At 36.0% G+C, this 27,540-nt stretch overlaps 1 protein-coding gene across 4 annotated transcripts in view; it reads right to left on the bottom strand.

Annotated features, from left to right (window-relative positions):
* Positions 1 to 5,246: 5,246 nt before the first annotated feature.
* LOC150076113 (Na(+)/H(+) exchanger beta-like) overlaps positions 5,247 to 27,540 on the bottom strand; it is a 493,086-nt gene continuing 470,792 nt past the window's right edge. For all 4 annotated transcript variants that reach the window (XM_090387862.1, XM_090387861.1, XM_090387863.1 and 1 more), the window contains 2 exons: positions 13,538 to 13,695; positions 5,247 to 6,183 (listed from right to left, as the gene is read on the bottom strand). In XM_090387862.1, coding sequence (XP_090243988.1) covers positions 5,638 to 6,183; positions 13,538 to 13,695 — 704 coding nt within the window. In that variant the 3' untranslated portion in view covers positions 5,247 to 5,637. The remainder of the gene's footprint in view (positions 6,184 to 13,537; positions 13,696 to 27,540) is intronic.

Here is a 27,540-nt window from a genome sequence, read left to right as displayed (position 1 = left end):
TTTCGGTGTGAATGTCCATTCTCTGAAGATGCAGTGTCCCACCTACTCATCGTTTATAATGCCTTCCATCACAAACAGAAAAAGTGCTGAATCTAAGATCCCTCTTATCAGGGGCTCTAGTAAAACGCTTCACAGACAGATCCCCAAGGGAGTCCAAAATCTCTTCTCCACATGCATAGCAATCAGTGGCCCTGCTATCCACACATACTATGCTCTCCTCTCGTCATAGAATCCCCAGATCTCAACTGTCCACCTTCAGAATTGCAGGAGTATAATTAGCAACCTAAATCACTTTAGAGCAATCCAAGGCTCACATATTTATGACATTTACCTGCTCTCTGAAACCTGGCTCTCCATAGATGTTGATGATCAGGAGATTATAGATGAGCAATATACAATCCATAGAAAGGACAGAGGATCTCGTGGAGGTGGAGTAGCTATTATACATTCTAACCACATACTCTGTGAAATTGTATCAAATTTCACAAATATTGAATCACTATACTGCCTTCTTCATCTTGGCAAGTTAAAAGTTTTAATCGTATTACTTTATTTTCCACATTCCTTAACTAATATCGACCTTCAGTACTTAGAAAGCTCACTGGAATCTATTTTCCCGCTAATTCAATCTGCCAACATAGCAATGGTTTTAGGTGACTTTAACTGTAAACTGGCCAATTTAGGATCTTCTTCTCCATCAATGCAGACTAGGGCTCTCTTTAATATGCTTCACAGCTATGGTCTTGAACAAGTTTGTAATTTTCCAACCAGAGAAAATGCTTACCTTTACCTAATATTCTCCTCTACTCGTATAGAGGTTCACAATGACAACCCTATATTTCACTCGGATCATTCGCTAATTACTTTTGACATCACTGTAACTTCTCATAACTTCAAATGCAGCTCCCGTTCTCCACGATTCAATTTCAGAATGGCTGACTGGCCTCTGCTAAACTTAGCTCTCAGCATGATAGACAAGCAGCTCTTTGACGTTATGGATGACATCGATGTGCTCACCAGCAACTTGATCAACTGTGTCCACTCAGTTATATAACTAATACATAAAATTAAATCCAAAGAATTCTATAGAAACAAGTATAAGCAATCAGGTGACAGTCAATACTATGACATATTCAGCCAACTCCGCAAAGAAGTGAAAACGCTCATATTAAACTCTTACGGTATGTATACAGAGTCAGTTCAGAATAGTCTGCTTACCCACAGAGATATAAAACCATTCTGGAATTTCATGAAGCATAAGAATATAACCAGTAGAAAGTTACAACTCCATCATAACGCAGATGGAATTCTCTTATCGGACGAATTCAGTATTGCTCAAGAGTTTGCCAAACATTTTTCCAGAATTCAAACAAATACATTGAGACCTGCCTCATTTCTTGACTTCACACCTGTTAAAGATGATATCCTCATTAACCTCTTTATCACTGATGAAGATTTAAATTCGGCATTAAAAAGCGTGAGAAATGACTATACTAGAGGTCCGGATGACATTCCAGGCTTATTTTGGAAAATGGCTGTCACTACCTTAAAACCCCTCATACTGTGGATCTTCAACTTGTCTCTCAGGCTGGGGAAGTATCCTAAGCACCTTAAGCAGGTCAATATAGATCCTATTTTCAAAAAAAGTTAAAAAATTATGTAACTGATTACAGACCCACATCCTTGCAAAACAGCCTGGCTAAACTCTTCTACACAGCAGCACACAAACATCTCTTCGAATTCTTCAAGCCTTTCATTGATCAGAATCAACATGGTTTCTGCAGTGGCAAGTCAGTAGTCACAAATTTGCTTCCTTTCTGGCAATGCACCTCTGAAGCCCTTGATAACCACCTTCAAGTTTGGTGGTGACGGGTTCGAGCCCGTCACCACCAAATACGAAGGATGCGGAAAGGTCAGGGAATGACCACCGCATATCCCGGAGCAATATGGTCTTAGTTGCTAATGCTCCTAAAAACCAAATAACAAACAAACAAACCTTCAAGTTGATGCAGTCTACACAGATGTATCTAAGGCATTTGATAAAGACCCGCACGAACAACTTCTGGAGAAACTTAAGCTGTATGGTATTCGTGACCCTTTGCTCTCATGGCTACGACACTATATTACGCATCGTTCCTTGAGCGTTATCATCAATAAAGTGAACTCAGACTGTTTTATACTACTAGGTGGAGTACCACAAGGCTCCCCCTTAGGTCCTCTTCTCTTCATTGTTTTTGTAAATGATCTTCCTTCTTTCATCTATACCTCCAGTGTTCAAGTTGCTCTCTATGCATATAATCGTAAGATCTACTCAGCAGTGAAGGAGATTACCGATTATCAACAGCTTCAATGTGCTCTCAATAAATTCTCTCTGTGGCTATCTCTGAATGGCTTGTCTGCTAATCCCTCGAAGTGCAAATTAATCCCTTTCTCATCCGCCAGATCTCCATAACTAATAAATACAGAGTACAGTATTAACCTTGTGATCATCGAAAGGTGTGACCAAGTTAACGGCTTGGGGATTATCTTCTCCAGCAGTGCTAAATTCAATGCCCATGTCCTTAAAATCACCAGCAAAGCACAATTTCAGATTTTCAGATTTCATTGTTATTCCATCTTTACAGACATATATTTACAGTTTAATGACTGTATTTGGAGTAAGATGTGTCAACAAAATATTCAAAACTGCATCAAGTAAATGAAGATTTACTGGGATTCATCAAACCGAACACTTAGAAGTTCAAAAACTACAGATATGTGGTTATCCTTTATAAAACTATTGTTCTACCAATCCTTGAATTCAGTTAACCCATCTGGAATCCTCACACAAAGACTTTAACCAACAAAATTGAAGCAGTCCAAAAAAATTTTGTCCGTTACCTTACATACCGTAATCCTCTATTCTATCACTCAGTGTATTATGAATCACTGTGTGATTACTTTCATCTGAGGCCTCTGTGCACTAGAAGAGTTACTGCTGACATCACCCTTCTAGCCAAAGTACTCACTGGAACTTATGAAGCATCTGATATCCTTAGCAAAATCAACTTCAATACTCCTTGTAGACAAGTCAGGAACTGTAGACCATTTCTTCTTGACTTTGCCACCACAGACTTTATGAATTTCAGTCCACTGAACAGAATCAGCAAATGACTCTCTCATTGACTTCTTTGACAACTCCCAACCACTGTTGAACTCCATCCACAAGTTTGTCTCATCTCTTAAACTGCAAAGTGATTAGTTCTGATCTAATTATTGTAGTTTATTATTATTATGTGTTTTGTTATTTTTCTATTCTCTAACTAATTAATTTATTACTTGTTTTACCGGTAACTTAACTTAATGCAATTCTCTTTTGTACATATGATTTTAATGTTTGAATCTATATCAATGTTTATCTTCCTGTTGGTCTCTTATTATTGTTATTATGTTTATTGTTCTGATCTTAGATACACTGTTAATGATTACCTGTTGTGTATCTTGTTATTAATAAAAAATTAAAAATAAAATAAAAAAATTATACATGCGACTGCTCTTAATCACAGTTACCCTTATATAGTCCATGTATTTACTTGTTCTGACCTAATACAGCAGGGCTTGAAATCCCCAAGCTTGCTTTCCAGGCTGCTGAATTCTTGTTTGTTTCTGTTCTTGATGATGACTATGTGTGTTGTGTACTGTATATTGAAATTATATTTTGTTATTTTTTCATTCTAACATATCTTTTTATATTTTTTGTGAGCTCCACCCCCACCCCCCAGTCATTAGACTGGCTGTACCAGGGCAAGCCACTTTATATTCTTGGCTATAAATTGATTGAAAATCAACTTTTACTTTCCCTCTGCTTTGCTAGCAGTAATGGCCATCAGGATGATAGTACTGTATTAGTAAAATGGCAAAATTAATAAAGGAATACACAAACAAAAATTGTGTTAATTTAATGATGAGTAATTTAATTCAGTATTAAAATTTGTTTTGATCCATTGAAAAATTCAGATAAAGCAAAGATGAAAGAAGTCGTGGTGTACAATGTGTGCAGGAAAGTGCTATAAGATTGTCACCTGACTAGCACTCAAGTTAGTTTGCAGGGAATGGAAAGGATCCCATAGTCTTTCATTTAGCAGATGATACAGCAGAGAGGATGGCTGCACTTTTAAAGCAGTCAAAGACTCATGTCATTAGTCTTTAATAAATGAAAACATCCATAGATACAGCCAAAAATTTAAGATAACCGAGCCAACGGTTCAACATCTAGGTGGATTATCAAGTATAATTTGAAGAAAAAATATATGCTATTAAATCAATATGCTGATAACAATTAAGATTATTAGCATGCTATTCTAGTTTGGTAGTTTAATAGTGTTTTCCTTCTTTTTTTTTTTTTATTTACTTAACTTGGAGACAATCACTTTGTCTGTGTATTTAAGTGTAACATATGCATTCATTTTAAAATTCTTATAAGAACTGTTTTTACAGCTTAAATTTAATTAAATTAGTCATTGCTAAAATAATGCAAAGCATTAAAAGACCATATACTGTACTCTTTTTCTCAACAATCTCATAACAGCCTGTACGTGCTTTACAAAACTATATAAGGTAATAATACTTAATATAATGAAAGAGCACCTCTCGAAAGAGGGGTGCTATTTCATTTGTAGTGCAATGCCAAGGCAACCAACAGTGGTGAGCCGTCCCAGGGTGCAAGGGGTGCACTTCATCCATATGCCAACTTTCAAGGAGCATCTGAAACTTAAATACATATATGAAGAAAATTTTAAAGGGGCCGTCAAATTTCAATTGGCACCCGGGTGCCACATATCATAGGAATGTCCCTGACAACCAATGATGTCATTGTACACTCATTCCCTTTGAGATCACTGCAGTATGGGGTGACAAATGCCCAACTCAGCTCTAATTGCTGGTGAGAGTCTTATTACTAAATATACATAGTAATCCCAAATTAAATTTAAAAACATTTAATTTCTGCAATGCAAAATACCAGCAAAAGTTATGCTACTGCCAACCAGTATAAAACTGAGCAAATGTAGTTCTGATAATTTAAGGGTTTTTTTATGATTATTGTTATAATAATGTCAAATCAACAAATATTCACAATGATTAATATTGTATCTCTTATTTTTCATGAGTAGAAAAAAAAATTTCTGCACAAAACTTTTTCAGATTTCATTGTTATTCCATCTTTACAGACATATATTTACAGTTTAATGACTGTATTTGGAGTAAGATGTGTCAACAAAATATTCAAAACTGCATCAAGTAAATGAAGATTTTCTCTGTATATATACTAAGTTCAAAAGAACATAGTTCATTCTATTTACAGAAATCAATACTTATGTTACAAGTGTATGGAATTCAGGGGGGAAAAGAGAAAAATTACATCCTTTTTGGAGAAAATATGAATAGCCTATGCTCCAAATGAATAGTACTTACTATTAAAAATGATAGTTGGGTTAAAATCTAAGAGAATTCAGGATGCAGCATGATTTTAAGTTTACATTTTTACATATTTTCTGTCAGTGCAAGATACAAAATAGTTCTCTCTCACTTTTATATAACATAATAAACTTGCTAAATATTTTCTGTACAAAAGGCTTATTCACACAAGTTAGGGCCATTTCACACCGCAGTATCAGCTTGTTCTGTTTCCGCATTCTCATTTATCTCAAGCATAAGTTTCTTTTTAACACCCTCTGTATTATTTGCTTCATTGTTACTGTCTTTGTCATCATTTTCAGGACTGTTTTCTTCATCAATTCCTTCTAAAATCCCAGGAAGTGATGATGAACCCTCTTCGTCAATACTCTGTGAGAAAGCACGTTGTCTTTCTAGCTTGGATCTTGATGTAGGGCTAGTTGGTGAATCAGTACTCACTGAATGTGTGATAGCTGGATCTCTACTTTTAGAGCGCCTTAATTGGGCTCGTTCCAGGAAGTAGTTTGTTGTGTTATTTTCAAGTGGCTCACCAGCATGCCAAGTTCCTCGTTGAGAAGGTTCCCCATTGGCAGGTTTTATATCATCTTCAGAAGGCCTTCTGTTAGTGGACACAACACTATTCATTGCGGCCAGTGTAAGTCTCCTTGCTCGTAGGTGCCGGGCTCGTAGTTGTGCAGCTAATTCTTGCTGATCATCATCCACAAGATTGGGATTATATTTTTGGTGATACTGTTAAATAGATTAAATTATTATATTACATTTATATAAAGAGAATATTTAATATTTTTAAACTTATTCTGTCTACAACTGTTGCTAAGTTCAACATAATTTTAAGAAAGATGAAGCTGAATTAAATTTTAAATAGGTAGTTGCAGTTGTGATTACTATTAGGTGAGCTGAGCAAAAATACAGTCTTAAAACTGTGAACTGAATATGTTCCTGTCCTGAGTAATTGTGGACCTTAGAATAGTTCTGAATTTCTTTCAAAGCCTAATGGAAATAATAAAAGTATAAATTCTACTGTAAAGGCAAAATGTGAATTATAATTTTCTTGCCACACAAAATGGAACTTGGAATTGTTTTAAAACAATAACTTATAATGCAGAGACATTTGCTTTTACAGTAGAATTTATATTTTTTATAATTTTAATTACACTTTGAAGGAAATTCAGAAATTATTCTAAGGTCCACATTCACTCAGGTTAAACACAAATCAGAAAAGGAACATAATATATGCTATGTTAGTACAGTGGATCTCAGAAAGATTTATACACATTTTCATCATAAATATTTAACCACTTATTTATAGTTGAACTTAAATTTTTTCACCTTTGATTAGTATGTTTTGCTGATAAAAAATAGCATTAGTTGTTAAAACAAAACATAAATGTTACCCACAATGCAAAACAATCATATGGTGGCTGGATGTTTGACATTCAAACAATGCAAAGTACTTTTAATATGGTACTGCGAATCCAAGAATGAGATGAAGTTCAGAGACAGTGGAGGTGTGAATTTCACAACCTTCACAAAGAACAATTTCAAGAATTCGTGATAAATCCGAGACGCATGATGCTGTGCAAGATTTGTGCAAACAAAGCTCTAGGAGACTTTATTCATACAGTAGAGGGAAATTGTCATATGATGTTGCAGCAATTTGCACAATCAATACAAAAATCTGTAAGCAAGCCATTTGTGAGACTAGAATTAGCACAGAAAACCTACACTAGATTCTCAAAGAGCTAAGTGGAAACCTTATGTGTCAAGATTGCCACAATATGAATGAAGATAATCCCCAATCATTAACTCGAGTTTTGTGAACAGTTTTAACCTGTAACCAGGTGTGCCACTAATTTTATTTTTCAAACATGCTGACTTATGGGGTAAAAAGTTAACCCATTTATAACTTTAAAAATTAGAAAGAAATAATAAGAACTGCAAACTTTCTAATGGCACCTTTATTTTCAATCTTTTCTGTAAACTGTTCAAACTGTAAAAAAATAAATTTTTTTATATTAAAAACAAATATAATTATCTTTTGAAAATAAAACACTTCTCAGCACTTCAAACATATTATACCATGCACACTTCAACCATTTGATGCTAAACAGACTCTTCCATGATGCAAAATGAGAGAATATAATTACTGAAGGTTCTGCCATTTAGTGCGCATGCTACAGTGATTGGATGCAAGAGGTGCACACTAATTTTAAATTCTGCATATAATTATTGAGACTAAGCTTAACTTTGTCCAAGGTTTTTATTTTTTTTTTTGTGCAATAACTAACAAAGATTGCTGGTATTTCTTTTGGCAAAGTTATTGAAAATTTCAACTGTGTGGATCAAGTAGACAAAGAGCAGGACATTGCTAAAGGTCGTGTGGAATTTCAAAGGTCCTACATATGTCTGGGTTAGGGTTAAGTGAAGATGGACGAAGATGCAAAACTTTCAGGGAAGATTTGTTAGGCTTGACGAGGCAATGTTCAATCTCTGTGGTACAGTGAACTTATATATAATTGTGTATATTGATCCCCTGATAATTCAAAAATCATGTAGGCCAGGCAACGAATTTTTCAGAAGTTAGTCTGGTGTGGTGTCTCATCCAGAGAATTGTCAAACCACAGTTTTTTGAAGGAATTTCTTGTGATATGTATCTCTACATGCTTAATGTATTGTTTTTTTTTCACATTTTTGAGTTGTATCGTGATGAAGTGGTTTGAAACCAACAGAATGGGACACCAATACATTACCATGTATTGGTAATGTATTGTACAATGTCAAAGCTTATCTTGATAATTATTTCACTTTCACAGACTAGTGGATAGGCCGACAAGGAATTGTTAAGTATCCCCAATGTTCACCTGATTTAACTCCACTAATGATTTAACTTCTGCTAATGGGACTGCTTGGAGGATATAATGTATAGCAGAAAACCACACTTGAACAATTAAAGGATGAAATTAAACAAGCATATGAAGTTATCCAGCAGTTACACTGAAGAATGTCTAGCATTCAGTTGTTCATTGATGTGAACGGTACCAGAGGCAAATGTGGGCAATTTGTAGTGAACAGCTGTGCTAGTTCCTCATGTGCCACAAATTACTGCTTCTGCACATACCCAATAATAACAGTTTCTGAGATTTGTAATTAATTAATGAGGATGAAATTAGAGTCAAGCACACTTATTCTCAATTCCAGAAAAGCTAGTGAGTTTTTGGTACATTTTAGTGATTTTTTTGTTTCATTTATTTCTATTCTAAATTTCATTTTTCCTTGTAGTTTTCAGTCACGCTTTTTGAGTAGTTGGGTGTAGTTTTTAAATCGAGCAACTATTTCAAAAATTACTTTGATTTTATAAATAACTGTTGCTAGCAGAAATTTTTGATGCAAAAACAGCATTGTATGCAAGCTTTACTTTGCAGAATTATAAATAGTATATTCAAACTGAATAAAAATAATACTATAATATTGTAGTTATTTTAGATTAGTAGGAACTGTGTGTTACTAGAACTTTGAACTGTGAAATTAGAGCAGTTAGTGTACATTGTCATTATCATCCAAATCTTTTGTACCTAGTGGGTGTACAGGTCACTGTGATAGCATACATTCATCATCCTCATAAACTATCCTTCTGCTGCTATTTTACTCCATGCTTTCTTATATCATATTAGATCTTAAATCTTCCTCTAATGCTTGCTATTGTCCAGTGCATGGACTGAATGGCAAGCTTTGCCTCTAATGCTTGCCACCCTCAGACCATCTTCCTTGTGGTCTTCCAATGAACGTAATACAATTCATTTTTTCTTCAAATATCTGTTTAGCTAATCTCCCTTCCCTTATCCTTTGTACATACTCATTGAAGTTTTCTTCACTTATCTTCAATTGGATATTTGTTACCACAAGATTCTTTCTTATTTTATCATTTATAATATGCCCTTGCTGTATCTTCCATCTGTTAGTTTCATTTATTTTTCTTAAAATTATCATTTCTTCAAATTCTAATTTTTGATCCTTTTCTTAACTGATATAAACAGCTAGTTTTATCTCTTGGCTAATTTCTGTTTTGTTCCAAATGAATAACTAACAAACAAATATTCTGTTGTTTATTTATAGTGAACATGGTCTAATCATCCATCTTCATTAAAGACTTTCTCTAGATACACAAAATTACTAACTTGTTCCACTTTTTGGTTATTTAATCTATGTTCTAACTTTTCGTTATATCTCCCAATTTCATAACTTTTGTTTTTGTGTAACCAATTTTCATGCCAAATAGTGCACAACCTATATCAGTTTTATTCATAAATTCTTAAAAGTATTTTGCAAAATCCTCTTTAATAGCACAATATCATTTGCATATAAAATCATAAATTTTTACATCACTCACAGTAATCTTTGTTAAGTTACATTCTTTCATTAAATGAGTCCAAGAAAATTATAAGAGGTACAGTCCTGCCTTACACCAAGTTTAGCTAGATGTCTACTAGGCTGTAATCTCAATTTTTTTGTATTAACAGAGTTTAACCTTAAATTATTTTCCAATATTTCTTTCAGTACTCGCTGCACATTTAACATTTTTATACAGACTTTTCATTCCCCTTAAAAGATTGTTCATGATAGCATAGCGTTCTAAAATTTGGAAAGCACATTTTTCGATACTTTGTTATATGCTTTTTTAATATCACGAAATCCTAAAGAAATCAAAAAATTCAAGTAATACTAGAATAGGTATAAACAGATATTTTTCAAGTCGTAAATAAGCGAGAAGCGGCATTATAAGTCGTCATTGGGAGATTAGTTTACCTTTGGAAAGCACATTTTTTGATACTTTGTTATATGCTTTTTTAATATCACGAAATCCTAAAGAAATCAAAAAATTCAAGTAATACTAGAATAGGTATAAACAGATATTTTTCAAGTCGTAAATAAGCGAGAAGCGGCATTATAAGTCGTCATTGGGAGATTAGTTTACCTTGCAATCCCCACGTCTTCACACCCATCGCTCAAAAAAATCGACTTAAAATTGAAATCGCAAAAAATAAAGGGAAGAACTGTATTGGACACGCGAGTAGTGCATGCTAATTTTTTTTAGTTTTTTATCTATCGCCATATTTTTTACGCAGGTTGCTGAACATTTTTTTGATACAGTAAGTCCCTGATTTACGCAACTACGGATTTACGTAAATTTTTTTCACTCACATTTTTTTTTTTTTAGGATTGTAAAATTTAAAACAAACAAAATTAATAAATAAATAAAATAAGCAATCATTAATGACGATCATAGCATGCACAAGTAAGATATGGAGCTATCTGCATTATCGCAAATGCAATAAGATCAGGTTTACTATCCGCTTATAATTAGATGCACGAACAGAAAAGCCCAGTAATCCGGAAGGTGCAAATTGTTTAAATGGCAGTAACCTCCAGAAATGTGCTTTAGTAAAATGTATGAAAATGGCCAAACATTAACAAGTATCGAGCAGAATTCAGATTTGTCAATAATAATATTGCTCTTACGAAGAAAGGCTTAGGTTTTGCAAATTACAGTGTCTGGAGACTAGGCACCTGCAAGGTGATCTGATTGAAGTGTATAAGGCATTGAATGGTTCGAGCAGGCTCAATGCTGATGAAATTCTTCCTCTTGCTCAGAATTAATTGCCTGAGAGGGCATAAATTCGAATTTAGTAATTAAAACACTGTGATATGTAGACGTGTGGAATCTCTTTATTAGCCCTGGAGATTTGTGGCCATTCACAGGTTAAGAACTCTTCTCAGTAAAGCAAAGTTAATCTGCAGCCACCTCCATAGCCGAGTGGTCAGGAGCAGGAGTGCAGTGGCACACGCTCTTTGAGTAGACTGGGGTTCAAGCCCCTGACTGCTAAATACGGTCGATCTGCCAACTTGCACTGGACCAGCGTGGTAGATTATGGTCCATTTCCCTCAGCATTAATTGTTGAGGAGGCTTCCATCCTGCAGTGGGTTGATAATGGCTGCACTTTACCTTTTTTTTTTTAAGTAAAACTCAAAGTAAGAAGTCCTGGAACGTATCTCTTACATATGTCGGGGACTTTTGTATTTTTGGATTACCCGGGAAATCGATTATCTGGGATTTGTTTTTTACCATCTATCCCGAGAGTCTACTGTACTTGCAGAGATTTTACATGGTACACTAAGAAGTAAAATTCCTCTGTAATATCCATATTCAGCTTTATTTACCTTTTTATATATTGGAACAATTAGTGCTTTGATTCAATTTTCTGAAATTGTTTATTTAGAAAATAACCTCTGAACCTGCGATGCTGTCTTCCCATCAGTTTTCAGCACTTCGGGTCTAATTTCATCTACACCTGTTACCTTTCTGCCTCTTCCTATTTTCTGACTTTTTACTTCAATAATATAGCATCCAAAATTTTCCTCATTTCAATATTTTCTTGTTGTTCAGGGATGCCTTCAGTACTTTCAGTGAATTATTTACTCCACACTTCTAAAATATCCTTATCTTCTGCTTTAACTTCACCCTTGTTATTTTTGATTACCCCATTGGCATTTCCATCTGCTTTGAGAATATTAGCTAAATTTTTCCACCTTTTTCATACTAGTTTTTTATGTTTTTGCCAAGATGTTTCTTAGTTTTGATAAATATCAAAGGAGACAATGATCAATATTTCTGAATCAGCATGAGGGAAGTCTCTACAACCTTCCTGTATCCCTCTTATACTCTTTTCTTTCCACAGCCTGAAGGTAACAATCCAATTGCCCCTGGACTCAACTTCAACCATCAAGGAAGACAGTTTATTCCAGTGGTAAAAAACACTAACCAAACATTAATTTCCTGAGATCCAGTCTCTTAGTTTCCCTCAACAGTTGATTGGGGTGTATAGTGCCTTATACACCTCAATCAAATCCCCTCCGAGAAGCATAGTCTCCTTTAGACCCTTTTAATAAGCTCAGTTTCTTAATTGAGACCTCCAAATGTGGTCTCGCCAATGACTTGTATAATGGAACTATAACTATCTCCCTAGATGTAAAGGTATGGGAATTCATTGATCAGTGTGTGCTTTCTTCACAGTCTCATTGCATGCTAAATTTCATATCTGACTGTATCAAAAGTCTCTTTCCTCATTTACACCCTGCAGTTTAATACTACCAACTGTATAAATAACTCATGGGTTATTATTTCCAAAATGTGGAGCCCTACATTTGATAGCATTAAAATGTAATTGCTCTTTCTCTGGCCAACCAAGAAGCTTGTCCAAAGCATTCCACAGAAAACCAGCCTGATTTGTATCATTAATCATCCTCCTGACTTTTACATCATCTATAAATTTCAACTTTTAGATTCAAGAAAATCTAAAAGAAGAGGTAACACTGAACCTTTAGAAACTCTGCTTTAATCCTGGCCACTGAAGAATAGCCATTTAAACAACTCTAAGCCTCCCATCCTTTGTCCATCCTTTAATCCACTCCAGGTTGTACAGCAACTTCCTATGCGAAATTATGTAAAACACTTTGCTTCTTGAATCTCTTTCACACAAATCTTAGCCCTAATTATACTTTTCTTTTCTTTGCATTTACTTTACATTCCAGTAAGGGTTTAGTAGTTTTTATGCCAAACATTTCTTTTTTTTTTTTTTTTTTTTTTTTCTTCTCTAACTTAACTTCTTGAGGTTAGATATGACACTTAACTTTTGAGTAAAAAGGTTTTTATTTGTACTAATTGGTGTGAAGTTATGGTAATCATTAGCAGGGGTTTACAATTTGTGCCACTGTTTGAACATAAAATTAAAGTACAGTATTTCATCTTATTAGAGTGTTTTATTGATTTTATCATACAGTGATATAAAAAATAATAATCATTCCTTTTACAGGAAAAAACTGAGAATAAATAATTATTTAATGTATTTTTTTTTTTTGTGGAAATTGCACTTTTAAGAGTGCACAATTTTGTGAAGTCAACAAAGCTGAACCACATGTTAATTTTGTGTTTCTAGCAATTAAAAAAAAAAAAAAAACTCTTATTATAACAGATAATCATAAATAACTCTGTACTTCATGCAATATAATTATGCATATAAGTACTTACTTTATTATAAGGATTCTCCCGTAAAGCCTTATGAAGTAGTTTAGAAGGATCTTCATCTTGTCTTCTCTGAATGCCTGTAAACATGGAGAGAGTGGAACGCCTCTTCAGTAAAGGAGGAGGCAGTGGTGATGGAGAATTATCCAAAGTAAATTTAGGTTCTGAAAACAAAGCAAATGTGTGCTCTAAACATGCAAAACAAAAAATAAAAACAAAGAAAGGAGCAAAAGATTCACTTGTATATTTTATGCTGTTTTACAACTTTATCAGAAACACATTTTATGTTCTTCACAGATAATTTTGCCTCCAGCAAGTTGTTGATGTTTTGCACCCTTATAAAATGCAAAGGAAAACAGAGAACATTCAGGTTAGCCTACCAGTCATAAATGCAAAATGCATTTAGGCAATTGAAGAAGCATAAAATGCATAATATGGACAGCAACATTATGCAGAAAAACCATAATTATGTTGAAATTCAATAAATAAATAAAGTAAAATAATATATAAAAAAAAAGCAAGGTATTTTTCAAAAAGAAACTTGAACGGAACTAGCAATTCCTATTGTTCTATTGTAATAAGCCATAACTGCCAAAATATTCAAATATGAAAGTGTTTCCCAGCTATCTGGTAAAGGCTGAACTGCAATACCATCTGTAATAGTTATAAAATGTTTTGAAACAATCAAAAATAGAACATTTTGAATTATTTCAAATACATTTAAATGATTTTGCTTATAATTTGAATTGGAAATAGTTTTATGCAGAAATTAAAAAGGAATTTTAATTCCTTTTTAATTTCTCCATAAAACTATTTCTGTTAAAAAGGAATTAAAAATTAAAATAGGAATATTATTTCCCTCATTAAAAATATCTTCAACATTTATACTGCTATTATGAGTAATCACATGTTATCTTCAATGTTGTATTTCTGTTTAGAAGGTATTTGCATTCTCCTTGGTGTGCACTCATTTATGCAAACAAGATGTTAAAAGAGAAATACATTGAGAATAAAATGGAAGCCCATGCAGATATCTAATCTCATACCAACAGGTCTGAAAAGAGTTAGCTTATGAAATGCTTTATGACATCTCCAATCTCTTTTTATGCCATATGTATAGGTGCTGTGCCAGTGAAGAACCCACATCTTAGTAAGCAGAAGCATCTAGAAGTGTTTGTAATAAAGCTGTAAGGGAGCATACATGCGCAAAATTATTATAACTGGAAATTAAATAATTAGAAAAAAACAAAAAAAACAAAGCTGTTTAATTGAAAATACTTATTAATCTTATGTGCAAAATAAATATATAAAAGCGTATATAGAATCACTAAATAAGTGGCAAGTCTTTTAGTGCAATGCAATTGCATAATATTAACTATTTCTCAATTTGTTGATAAAGAGAAAAAGGATATAAATTAAATATATTACTCTACCAGTATTGTGTATGTATATTTATTCCCATAACTATCTATTAATAAAAACAACACTAGCAGTAGCTTAAATTATTCAGATAATGCTGCTACTCTTAACAAATGTTATAAAATTGTCACATCTCTGAGACCAAATATCAACAATGACATCCTTGGTGTAGCTATCATATAGCAAAACCCTGCATTCAGGGGAGGCAGGGAAAGGGGACCAAAAACTGAAGTTTCTACTTTAAATGACATCTAGTTTTATTTTGATTGTAATAAAAACATACTGAAACCTATTCCAATGATTATTCCTGTAGTCAATCAGATAAGACCTTTTTTTTTTTTTTTTGAGATGTTTCCTTTCCCATAAACAATACATTTGAAACATGCGTGAAGTGACCATTTACTCTTCCTTCCCCCGATTCAGAATAACCAGTGTACTCTATTCTGTACAGTTAAATAATGAATTAAATTGTGGCACTGCTCTGATTTTATGTAAAATGGCTGAGAGAATAAAATCTCTTAAATAGTTAAATAATGAGATTTAATAAATAAGACAAATGCATCAAAATTGCTCATCTCAATATAATAATGATTCCTTGGATTGGAGCTCATAAGAACTTGGATGTATCCAGATAATGCCCTGTTCACAACATTTTACAGGTGCCTCTGTAGCCAGGTGAGCAGGAGCAGCAGTGCGTAGCACACACTTCTTGATTAGACCGGGGTTCGAGCCCGTGACCACCAAATACGGAGGATGCAGAAAGGTCAGGAAATGACCACCGCATATCCCCGGAGCAATATGGCCTTAGTTGCTAATGCTCCAAAAAACCAAATAACAAACAACATTTTACTTTGGTTAACTGAATGTTCTCTTTGGCTAATAAAACAACAAAATATTGACATTGGTTATTATATATTATAATAAATTGAAGTTTATTAATCAAAAACACTTAATAAATTTACTGATAATCTCTATAAGTGTATATTACCATCTTTCATACGATTAAAATTATTAATGACCTTAGCACTGATATCCATTCTCCATAACAGCATAGTGGTGGTTTTGCCATATGTAACTTATTTTTATTTATTTTTTATGTGAACCTCAAACACAAGAGGTATTAGAACCTATAGTACTTAGTACCGTGCTTGGGTTGGAGGTTGAGAAGACAAAAGAAGATATTTGTTGACACTGGACTTGAACTTCTGTAGATTGTAATTTTCAGGAAATACGTACAAAGGAAGGTTGTTCCAGAAAACAAACGGCAGTTGAATAAATAAATTAGAAAGATGAAAAGTTGGTTCTGTGGGTTTGAAGTTGGACAGTAAATGGATGTTTGCTGGTGGCGGTACGTGTTCGGACTGTTTTGAAGGAAAAAGCGGGAATTATAGAAGCCAATTCAGAAGAACAGTGCCCATGGAAGTATTTGTAAAAGAGGCATGCAGCAGAAACAGCACATCTATGAGAAAGCGAGTGGAGAGACTCTGTTAGAGATGAATCATTAATTAACCTAACTGCCCTCTTCTGAATGGAATCAAGAAGCCTGAGAGAGGTTTTGGGGGCACCACCCCAGATGTGGGAACAATATTCCATGGCAGGGTGGATTTGCGATTTATACAGAGTGAGCAGCTGTTTGGAAGAAAAGTAACGCTGAGAGCGAAAGAGAAAACCAAGTTTTTTAGATGCAGAGGAAGCAATATTTGTAATGTGCTTGTGCCAAGAGAGATTAGAAGTCAGGGTAATCCCCAAAAGAGATATATCATTTTGCCTAGAAATCGGAGTGTCACTAGAGATAAGCATAGGAGCAGAAGAATCCTTTTTGCGAGATATAAGACAAGACTGGGTTTTAGAAGGGTTGAAATCAACTAAGTTGTCTTTGCCGCACTGGAGAATTACCTGAAGATTGGCATTTAAGGAATTGGTAGCAGATTTATGAGAAGTTGAAGCTGATTGAGCAGGACAAGGTTTCTCAAAATGGAAAGTGGAATGCAATGTGCTATCATCGGCAAAACTATGGATAGGATTTCCAGTCAATGGAAGAAGGTCATTAATATACAAGAGGAAAAGAGTGGGGGAAAGAACTGAACCTTGGGGGACACCAGCATTAGTGGAGAAGTTAGAAGACAGAGAGCCATCTATCATCACCCTCAGTGAGCGATCAGAGAGAAAACTGGATAACCAATTACTAAAAACAGTTGGCAAACCATAAGATGGAAGCTTGTTTAGAAGACCTTTATGCCAAACACGATCAAAAGCCTTTGAGATGTGAAGAGCAACTACTTGTGTTTCACCGAACCTTTCCATTGAATTAGTCCATAAATGGGTAACATAAGCCAGAATATCACCAGTGGATCAACACTGACGGAATCCATACTGGTGATCGTTGATCAGACGAAAGGTTTTTAGGTAGTTTAAGAGTTGGCGGTTAATTGATTTCTCCATTACTTTAGAAAGAGTAGAAGTAATTGCAATAAGACAATAATTGGATGGGAGGGATTTGTCACCCTTTTTAGGAACTGGCTGGATATGAGCAAATTTCCAAGCAGAAGGAAAAACACCGTTGGAATAAGAAAGTGAAAAAAGGCGGCAAAGAATAGGAGTAAGTTCAGGAGCACAGGTTTTGAGAACAAGTGGAGAAATACCATCAGGACCTGGAGCTTTCTTAGCATAAAGATTCATCAAAATCCTTCTGATATCCTTTTGACGGAAGACCACAGGAGGCATTGAATGGAGGTGTTGGGAATGGTGGGAGGTGTTTTACCAAGATCATTAATACATGAGCTGGAAGAAAAATGGGATGCTAGCAGGTAAGCTTTATCCTTGGCTGAAGTGACAACAGAACCATCTGGTTTGGACAGAGGTGGGCAAAAGTTGCGGCCAATAGTTTTGGCAAGAGACAAGAATGCTCGGCTACCATTAGGGCAAGAAGCAAGTTTTCTACTCTTAGCCTGTTCAAACTCTAGTTTGGACTGATTAATAATTGTTACGATTTACAATTGTTGAAACTGAAGAATTAGAAACAAGCCAATTACGATATGCAACATTCTTCTCTTGAACAGCCTTAGCACATTTATTGGAAAACCAAGGTTTAGATAAAGGACGAGATTTTAAAGTGGAGTGTGGGATAAAGGATTCCATTGCTGCAAGAATAATTTCACTGACACGATATGAGCAAACGTGACATCAGAAGTTTTGAAACAGTAATCCGACTAAGGAAAAGAAGAAAAAAAGTCTCGCAGGTCATCCCATTTTGCATTCTTGTAATGCCAAACAACACGAGGTTGGGAATAGCCGTGAGATAAAGTTTCCATTGGAGAAGAGACAATCACCAAGTTGTGATCTGAAGTGCCTAAAGGACCTCTCACTTCGACCGTGTACTTAGAAGGGTTGTTTGTGAGAAAAAGATCAAGCGTATTGGCTATATGATTAGGATTGTCCGGTATTCTTGTAGGTAAATGAACAATCTGTGCTAGGTCATTAGTAATTGCAAAAGCCTCAGCATCTCGACCCCTGCTGGGTTGGTGTGACTAGAAAACGGAAGCCAGCTGGAGTTGTGAACATTAAAATCACCAAGGAAAATTACCTCACTGTTAGGAAAGTTGTACTGTAGAAAGTCAAGTTGCAAAGAGAGGAAGTCAAAGAGCTCTAAGTGATTAGTGGAGTTGGGAGAACGGTAGAGACAACAGATCAATTTGACACAATGAGGTAGAGAGATTTTAAGCCAGAGAAGATCAAAGAGAGGAGATTCCAAATTGCCAAGTCTCTGACAGGGAATATCAGAACGGACATATGCATAAGTACCACCTATGAGGCAAAAGGAATCATACAGTGAATAATTTGGGCATCTGAGATGACTGGTAGTTGAATCAACTGATAACTGAGATTCTGTCAGAAAAAGTATATGGGGTTTGGCAGACTGCAAGTGGAAATGGACATCGTTGAGATTAGAACTGAGACCACATATATTTGTGATATGAATTAGGAAGTGCTTGGGAGGTTTAGATCTTTTCGCAGATAAGCTTGCTCTATTAGTTTGACAATTCATGGTGTATTCAATAATAAGAAAAAGTGGGTGGGATATGCTGTATGAAGTAATGAAATTTTTGGATATGGTGTACACGTGGTAAGAATATACCCAGATCCCTGACATAACGTGGCCTCGACAATGCTCCCTGCATACACACTACTCGGACTCCGTCCAGTCACTATCTGGCAGGGTAGAAGTAGCAAGATTATACACTAGCTGATCTGGAAGCCTCCTAGAGAGTTACCAATAGGTTCGGTCCGGTGTACTAACTAGCGGCCGGCCTGCAAACACCATTTTAGAGCTGTACCCTTGAAATGTAAAGAATATTGGATCTCGCCACGACGTTCATCATAACCTCAAAAGTCATCAATCATACTGCATGATGGAAGAGAGGGAAGGGTTGACCGGAACTTAGCTCTAGAGACTAAACATGGGTTTCACCACTTCAAACTTCCAATAAGCAAAGTGGTGGTATTTCACCTGTTGATGAGAGTCATCTACCACCTGGTAACATAGAGGGGCAGCGTTCCTCCATGTGGTGTGGGCGCCACACCTCGACCCCTGCTTACATTGGTTCACACCTGGGTGATGGAGGTTATACCCAGGATTCACCCACCATGGTGTGATGGAGGTTGTACCCAGGATTACTAACAGTCCCACCATTGTGAAGATGCAAGCAGAGGATCTGGCTGTCACAGACCTTCCGGACTTCACCGAAATTGGGTCCACTTGACTTGAGTGTCACCCGAATATCAGTTCCATCAGCATTTTAGACTCCCAGGTAGCAAGTACAGCTTCTGGCATATTCAGGTACAAATGGTATTTCAGCCTGGAAGAATTCTTAAAAGGCCTCTTCAAATGGGGGTAGTTAGACAATTTTAAGCAGGAGTAGCAACCCCATACCCTATGAGCTATTATAATTTTTTTTACATTATTCCACAGGATGGATAAAGATGGTGAATGAACATGCAAATCAACCTGTAAACATACGCACTTGTGTAGACATAAATATACTGGCAGCATAGCCTGAGATGCTGATCTACAATGAGAGCAACAACACATATCCAATCAGTTGCTTACCCAAGTACTATTCTTGTGAATACTAGTGTGAATGGCATTAGTAGTAGAAAATGATACAAGGAAGCAAACCGATATAGCAGCAGCAAAAAAAAAAAAAAAAAAAATCTATTTTCCCTTCTAAAAATTTTTTTCAACCTTCCTTAACTTTATTCAAACTATCTGCTTCTACAGCACCAGATAATAGTTGGTTCCAACAATCTATTACTCTGTGGCTGAATGCAAATTTGCATACATCAATCCCGCAGCCATCCATTTTCAATTTAAATTTGCCTTCTTATATATGTCAAAATCAGCATTCAGTTTAGTCAGTCCATTTAAAACCTTAAACACTTCAACTCAGTCTTATTGCAGTCACTTAATTTTTAGATACTGCAATTTGCAGAACTGGAGTCTTTCTTGGTAAGACTTCCCATTCCTTTAATTTGCCCCTAGTGCCACACTGCTTCAATTTGTATAGTAGTCTTTCATGTAGAACAGTATCATTACTGAAATATAAGTATATCATGTCAGAAGTATTTTTTGCATTCAGTTCCTTTGTTACTGCACCACAGTGGCTAATTAGATTAGTCACAAAAACTCCCCGTAAAACACTCATGTTGTGATTGGCATATAATTGCATTCCTGTAAAGATGATCTTGCATCACTTCTTTAACTACTGACTCTATTATTTTCTCTGGAACAGAAGTCAATCTAACAGGTCTGTAATTACTCACTTTGCCCTCTGATACCCCCTTTTGTGAATAGAGGAAACATTTGCATACCTCCAATCTGTAGGAACTTCCTCTGGACCCTCTAATATAATTGGATATATTCACCAACCTCAGGTGCTTTATTAATTTTTAGCTCTAACAATTTCTCTTCCATTCTCTCCTCTCAGTTATCACAAAATCATTTAATTCCCATTTATAACTTGTATACTCTTGGTATCCTCACCTCTAAAACTTCTTCATTCATGAATATAGATGCAAAATATTTATTCCGTTTGTCAGCAACCTGAACAGGATCACCCATAGTTACGCTATTCATATCTAATGGACCAGTGTGGTTCATTCCTCTCCTTTTAGTGTTGACATAAACAAAGAATTTTTCCCATTATTAAATATTCTCCTAAATCCTGAGCTTGCCTAATCCACCACCCCAAGTGACTTGATTATGTACTTGTTTGTACTTACTGTAAAGTACAAACAAAGTCTATCATCTGGAAATATTATCAGTTGGTCCCACTGAATAGATTTCTGTGCCCCCTGATAATTTAATATTAGCATTGGTAGCATGATGCAAAAAAGAAAAGCTTATATATATAGATAAGCTTTGCTTATACAGGGTGTTTCAGTTAAACGTTTCAGAACTTCTAAGAGGGGTAGGGTACATCCTGACAACTCGAAATCATATAGCAATGTGGGGTCGGAAATGCTTTCCTGAAGCGGTGTTGTACACAGAAGCACCATAAAGAAAAGTGACCGTAAGTGAGAAATCGTTTTAATAATACATGAAAAGAAGCAAAAGGTACATGGATTAAAGTAAGTGTTCGAAGTTTCTTCCACGGGCTACAATGCACGCCTCACATCTCCGACGCATGGACATCCGAACATTCTGGAATACTCCAGGCAGCGTGTCCAGACACAGCAACCGGAGGATTATGCACCTTGTATTGCTTTCGCACAGTGGTACCTTGGAAAATGTGCTACAAATCCCCTTTTTCCTGCTGAAGTGTTGTTTTCCGATGAGGCATCCTTCACAAGGGAAGGAATTTTCAACAAGCATAACGACCATATCTGGGCGGTCGAGAACCCGCATGCAATACGACATCGTGCAGCACAGATTCGATTTTCGGTCAATGTATGGGCCGGTATTATGGGAGATCACCTCATCGGACCTTACCTGTTACCGTGTCGTCTAACCGGACCTATCTACTTGATCTTTCTGCAGCAAGTATTGCCACAACTTTTGAGAGATGAACAGATTTCTGCATCGACGCAACACACAATGTGTTTCCAACACGATGGAGCCCCTGCCCATTATAGCGGAGATGTTTGTAACTACCTGGATGTCACATTTGGTCAACAGTGGATCGGACGTGGTGGTCCCGTGCGTTGGCCTGCTCGGTCACCCGACCTATCATGTCTTGATTTTTATTTCTGGGGTCATATGAAATCGCTAGTTTATGACACCCCTGTTGACAATGCTGAGGAGCTGGTTGCAAGAATCGCAGTAGCTGCCGAAGAAATTCGAAATTCGCCTGGAGTATTCCAGAATGTTCGGATGTCCATGCGTCGGAAATGTGAGGCGTGCATTGTAGCCCGTGGAAGAAACTTCGAACACTTACTTTAATCCATGTACCTTTTGCTTCTTTTCATGTATTATTAAAACGATTTCTCACTTACGGTCTCTTTTCTTTATGGTGCTTCTGTGTACAACACCACTTCAGGAAAGCATTTCCGACCCCACATTGCTATATGATTTCAAGTTGTCAGGGTGTACCCTACCCCTCTTAGAAATTCTGAAACGTTTAACTGACACACCCTGTATATACAGTGTATATGCATCAGCAAAAAAACACCTTAATTTAAAAAAGAAAAAAATATTATGTTTTTACTCCAGCACAACCACTCTGTCAGAGGAGTTTACAATTAATCGCAATGAACGCAGCCAACAGTATTTAGCAGTAATATGATCTTGAACCACAGTCCACCCGAAGCATGTGCTGGTGCATTCTTGTGGTTGACCACTCAGATACAAAGGGCTTTCTCTTTTTTTAATTGAAAAATCTTGCTAATATTTCAAAGTGAACACTTCTGTTCTCTGTGGAAGGGAGCATGAAAATGCTCATGTACATGAAAACTTGTTCATGGTCTACGGCTGTCTGTAATTGAGGAAAGGATATAGAAATGCCAAGTCCTCACATAAAATATAATAGCTAACCTCAGAAACATATTATTCTCTCAGGGATGTCTCTGGCTGACAAACAGGGCTCAGAAATGCTTGATATTATTAAAATAAAATAGATATTCAAACATCATAAGAAAGCACCACTTTTGTGTAGAACACAAGTAGTAGAGACAGTTCCTGAACCTTTGAAGCAAACAAAGTGGAGCAAGGGCACAGAAATGCTTCTGTTTATTACACAGTCATGTAACACCTGACAGATGACCAACTTTGTTTTTTATTATTGGAAAAAGTTTTTGGTTTTTTTTTTTAAATATTACTGCTGCATACCAATGTTTCTTCTTTCTTAATGGATTGGTACTTATTGTAATTTTTTTAATTGTTGATAAAATATTTTAATATTTTAAGAAATCTGCTTTTACACATTATTTAAAAAAATTAATAGTACTGAAAATGAAAAGGCAAAAATTACAGTCATAAAATATAAACATGAAATTAACAGTCATTTCCAGTTCAGTGAACCATTAGGAGCACAAAATTCAAAACTTACATTTGCATACATATTAATGTATTTTTTTCAACAAATAAAGGAATAAACAAATAAATAATAAAAATCTAAGAAATAAACCATTTTACATCAGTAATAATAGTAATAACAATCAAGACAAAAATACATTTTGTACAATTAAACATAAAAAAAAAAAAAAACTACTTTTCACAGCACACATCTCTACCACACATCAGCAGAAGCACCAATTTCAAACTACATTTTGTGAGATGACATGCTGAAGCAAAACTTGTATGCTAACTAAGAGAATGCTTTCTTTAAAAAATTCGGCTAGAACGGCGATCATTTAATGATCGCCGTTCTAGCTCAAGGCTGATAAGGTGTTATGCAACTATCGAGCCCAAAAAGTTACAAAAATGATCACACAGAACCAGGCGGGTTCCGCATGATAATTTTTCACTTCCAAAATGTCTCAAATAAAAGTTTGACTATATTTAGGAAGTAGTTAAGGTAGAAAGGGTGGCTAACGATCAAAACTAGGCCATCATGCTTCAAAATGACTTAGATGAGTTGCATAAATGATCTGGAAAACAGCAACTGAGCTTGAATACTTCCGCTGCTGGCTTTTCTGATGATCTTATTGACCCGGGACTGAAAACCATGAGATTGAGTCAATCTCGATTGGAGAGGTCAGCGACATTTTTGGATTTTCTTCTCACTATGACTGAATTAGTCAGCCTCTGTTTGAATAATTCAGTCATAGTGAAAAAAAATATGGTTTTTACTTGACAAAAATATGCTTTTTCTTCTGTCAAATTGGAAGAAAAAGTTCTAAAAGTAGGGTGGTATCCTGCTCCTAATTTAAAACCCAATGCCACATTAAAAATTTTTAACTCTGTCAACTTTATATACTAAAGAACATGCAGCATCCACATGATTATATCAACTTTTAACCAGTGGTGGCCCATGACTGATGTATGGGGTGCTGCTTCTTAAAGTTACATTAAATTGCCTTGGTTATAAGACGTAGACATAGATGGTAATAATAATAAGCAAGTTAAAAATATTACAAAACATTAACTGGACACTCACCATTAACAGACTTGGGTAATCTTGAAATTTTATTCAAAATAAAATCCATTCTTCGGTTTTTATCTATTAATCTATTTGTTGAAAATAGATTAATAACTTTTTCATTCAAGTTTGGTGCACTGTTCAAATCAGCACTGCTCGCTCCGCAGTTCCTTTGACTCATTTTATCAACTCTAAAAAATGCATATTGGAAACCTGCCAATTAGGCATTGACTCAACCACTGGGGCCAAAATGTGGAACTGTGTAGTGCACAGTTCCACCTACTGTTAAAACTTCAATGTTGAAAACAATTTCGTGTTTTTATTTGTTTATTATTGAAATGATTATTGGAAATAGAGGATGTGTATACTATATGCAGGACCTGTTAATAAAGATATTCATTGCATTGCATTGTTCTTCACAAAATTTCATATAACTCTGTTGAATACATATTTAGATTTAAAAATCTGGGGGTGCTGCAGTTCCACAGTGCCTATCAACAAGCTGCCCCTGCTTTTAACCCTTAAAGCCATGTACCTTGGCAGGGTCTGGTGCCACATATTTGTGTAAGGAAGCAGTGAACATGTTAATGCTTTTAAATGTAAGGTTTTGCATCTAAGGAACAGAAATCCAAGAGTTAAAATTGATTCAGGTGAAAAAAAGACTTAGTGGATCACGATTCAATCAGAGAGGAAATTTTCCATGCGGTTTAAAAAGGCAGCTAGAGACTTCTAGAAAGGGTTCAAAGAAGGGCAACCAGATTGGCAAGAGATATCAATGTCCATATGAAGAGCAACTTAGAAAGTCCCAACTGCAATATTGGAAACTGGATATCTTTGGGGGAGGGATCTGATAAAGATATATAAGGCCCTAAAGTGAATTTGTAAATGGACAAGGGATATACATTTTCACTGGCAGAAGAGAAAGAACCAGGGAGCACAAATACAAAATTTTGGGAAGTACCAGAGGCTGGATCTCATGAAGTTTACTTTTGGTTAGCATGTTATAGAACCATAGAATGATTTGCTTGCCACAGTGGTGATCAAGGTTGACAGTTTAGTAAAGTTCAACACTGAACTGGATAGCCATTTCTTGGTGATGGGGAAGGGCAGGTGTTCTGGTTTTTTTTTTTTTTTTTTGATAGATGCAGAAAAACTCTGCTTCCTTCCTTCATTTACTTCCCAATGTTTTTGTACCTATGGGCACATTTGAGAGATCAGCACCACCAACCACGCAATTTGGGGCAAAAAGTGGCACAATTAATACACAAAGAACTCCAAGTATAATAAACTGCAAATTGCAAGAGAAAACAACATTATATGGTAGTACAGCCCACATTCCATGCACAGTCATTCTGTGTTCTCACAAGCTTGCTAGTAACAACTGCTAAGCAGTATTCCCTGTCTAGATGCATAGTGCACATTACATGATAATAACATTCCACCAGTAAGTAAACTACTACTTATAAAAACACTGATATGAATTAGCACATGGATAAAAAAAAACTGTCATATTAGAGCTATTCAAGAATTACCTCATCTACCGACATGTATTATGCACACAAATTACATGTTCTTCTCTGGTCAGTTGTCTCTTTTGATGGACAAAAAACCTGAATTTCTTTGAGGAGAGGGGAGGGGGGGGGATTTTGCTATCATTAACACATCTACCACTAGGTGGCAGTGATCACAGTGTGCTGATGGGGGATTTACTCAAACAGTTAACTACCATCAGGAGTAAAGGGAAGGGTTTTTGCTTTAGTAAAGGTGACTACAGTGGTCTCAGACAGTTTTTAAATTCTATACAGTAGGATCAATTTATCCTTGGTCCTTGAGGCTGTCACAGATATTCTCTCAAATATGCCAGACAAGCTGTACTTGCTACCTGGGAGTCTAAAATGCTGATGGAACTGATATTTGGATGACGCTCAAGTCAAGTGGACCTAATTTTGGAAAAGTCTGGACGATCTGTGACAGTCAAATCCTCTGCTTGCACCTTCACGATGGTGGGACTGTTAGTAATCCTGGATGTAACCCCCATGCGCAAGCACACTGTATGTGACCACCCAGGTGTGAGCCAACATAAGCAGAGGTCGAGGTGTGGCACCCACACCACACGTAGGAATGCCACCCCTTCGTGTTACCAGACAATACTAGGTGGTAGATGACTCTCATCAACCAGTGCAATACCACCACTTTGCTTATTGGAGACTTGAAATGGTGGAACCCATGTTTAGTCTCCAGAGAAAAGTTTCAGGCAACCCTGCCCCATCTCTTCCATCATGCAGTATGATTGATGACCTTTGAGGTTATGATGAACACCATGGTGAGATCCAAACTTCCTTACATTTCAAGGGTACAGCTCTGTGAGGTGATCTGATTGAGGTGTATAAGGTCTAACGGGTTGAGCAAGCTCAATGCTTATGGGATTATTCCTCTTGCTCAGATTATGAACCTGAGGGGACACAGATTCAAATTGAGGAAAGACAGTTGTAGAATAGATGACACACAGTGTGCTGATTAAATTTGCCTTTAGCCAGCAGATAGTTGATTACTGGAACATACTTCTATCTGTTGTTGTGGAAGTTGATAGCTTAAATAAATTTAAGGCTGAGCTAGGTCGGATTTGGAGTGAATGGATGGGTGAAATGGGAGGGGGTGTTTTCAGGCTGATGCTGCATAAGTTTTCTTTCTTGCATCGTATGCCTCAACTAATGCGAATGCTAATCTTGTGCATTTATAATCTTAAAAAAAAAAAAAAAAAAACAGCCATTATCAACCCACTGCAGGATGGAAGCCTCCTCAACATCAACCAGTGCAATACCACTACTGCATAATCTGCTACGCTGGTCCAGTGCGGGTTGGCAGATCGACCGTATTCAGCAATCAGGGGCTTGAACTCCAGTCTACTCAAAGAGCGTGTGCTACTGCACTCCCGCTCCTGACCACTCGGCTACGGAGGCCTATATAATCTTATGTACAGCCCTAATCATGTTGCAACCTTCATTATTCACTGTG

The sequence above is a fragment of the Mastigoproctus giganteus genome, chromosome 13, assembly GCF_048544385.1.
Source record: "Mastigoproctus giganteus isolate SK-2022 chromosome 13, ASM4854438v1, whole genome shotgun sequence".
NCBI classification, from domain to species: domain Eukaryota; kingdom Metazoa; phylum Arthropoda; class Arachnida; order Uropygi; family Thelyphonidae; genus Mastigoproctus; species Mastigoproctus giganteus.
Note: the sequence above shows the minus strand (reverse complement) of the source record. Positions and strands in the feature narration are given on the sequence as shown.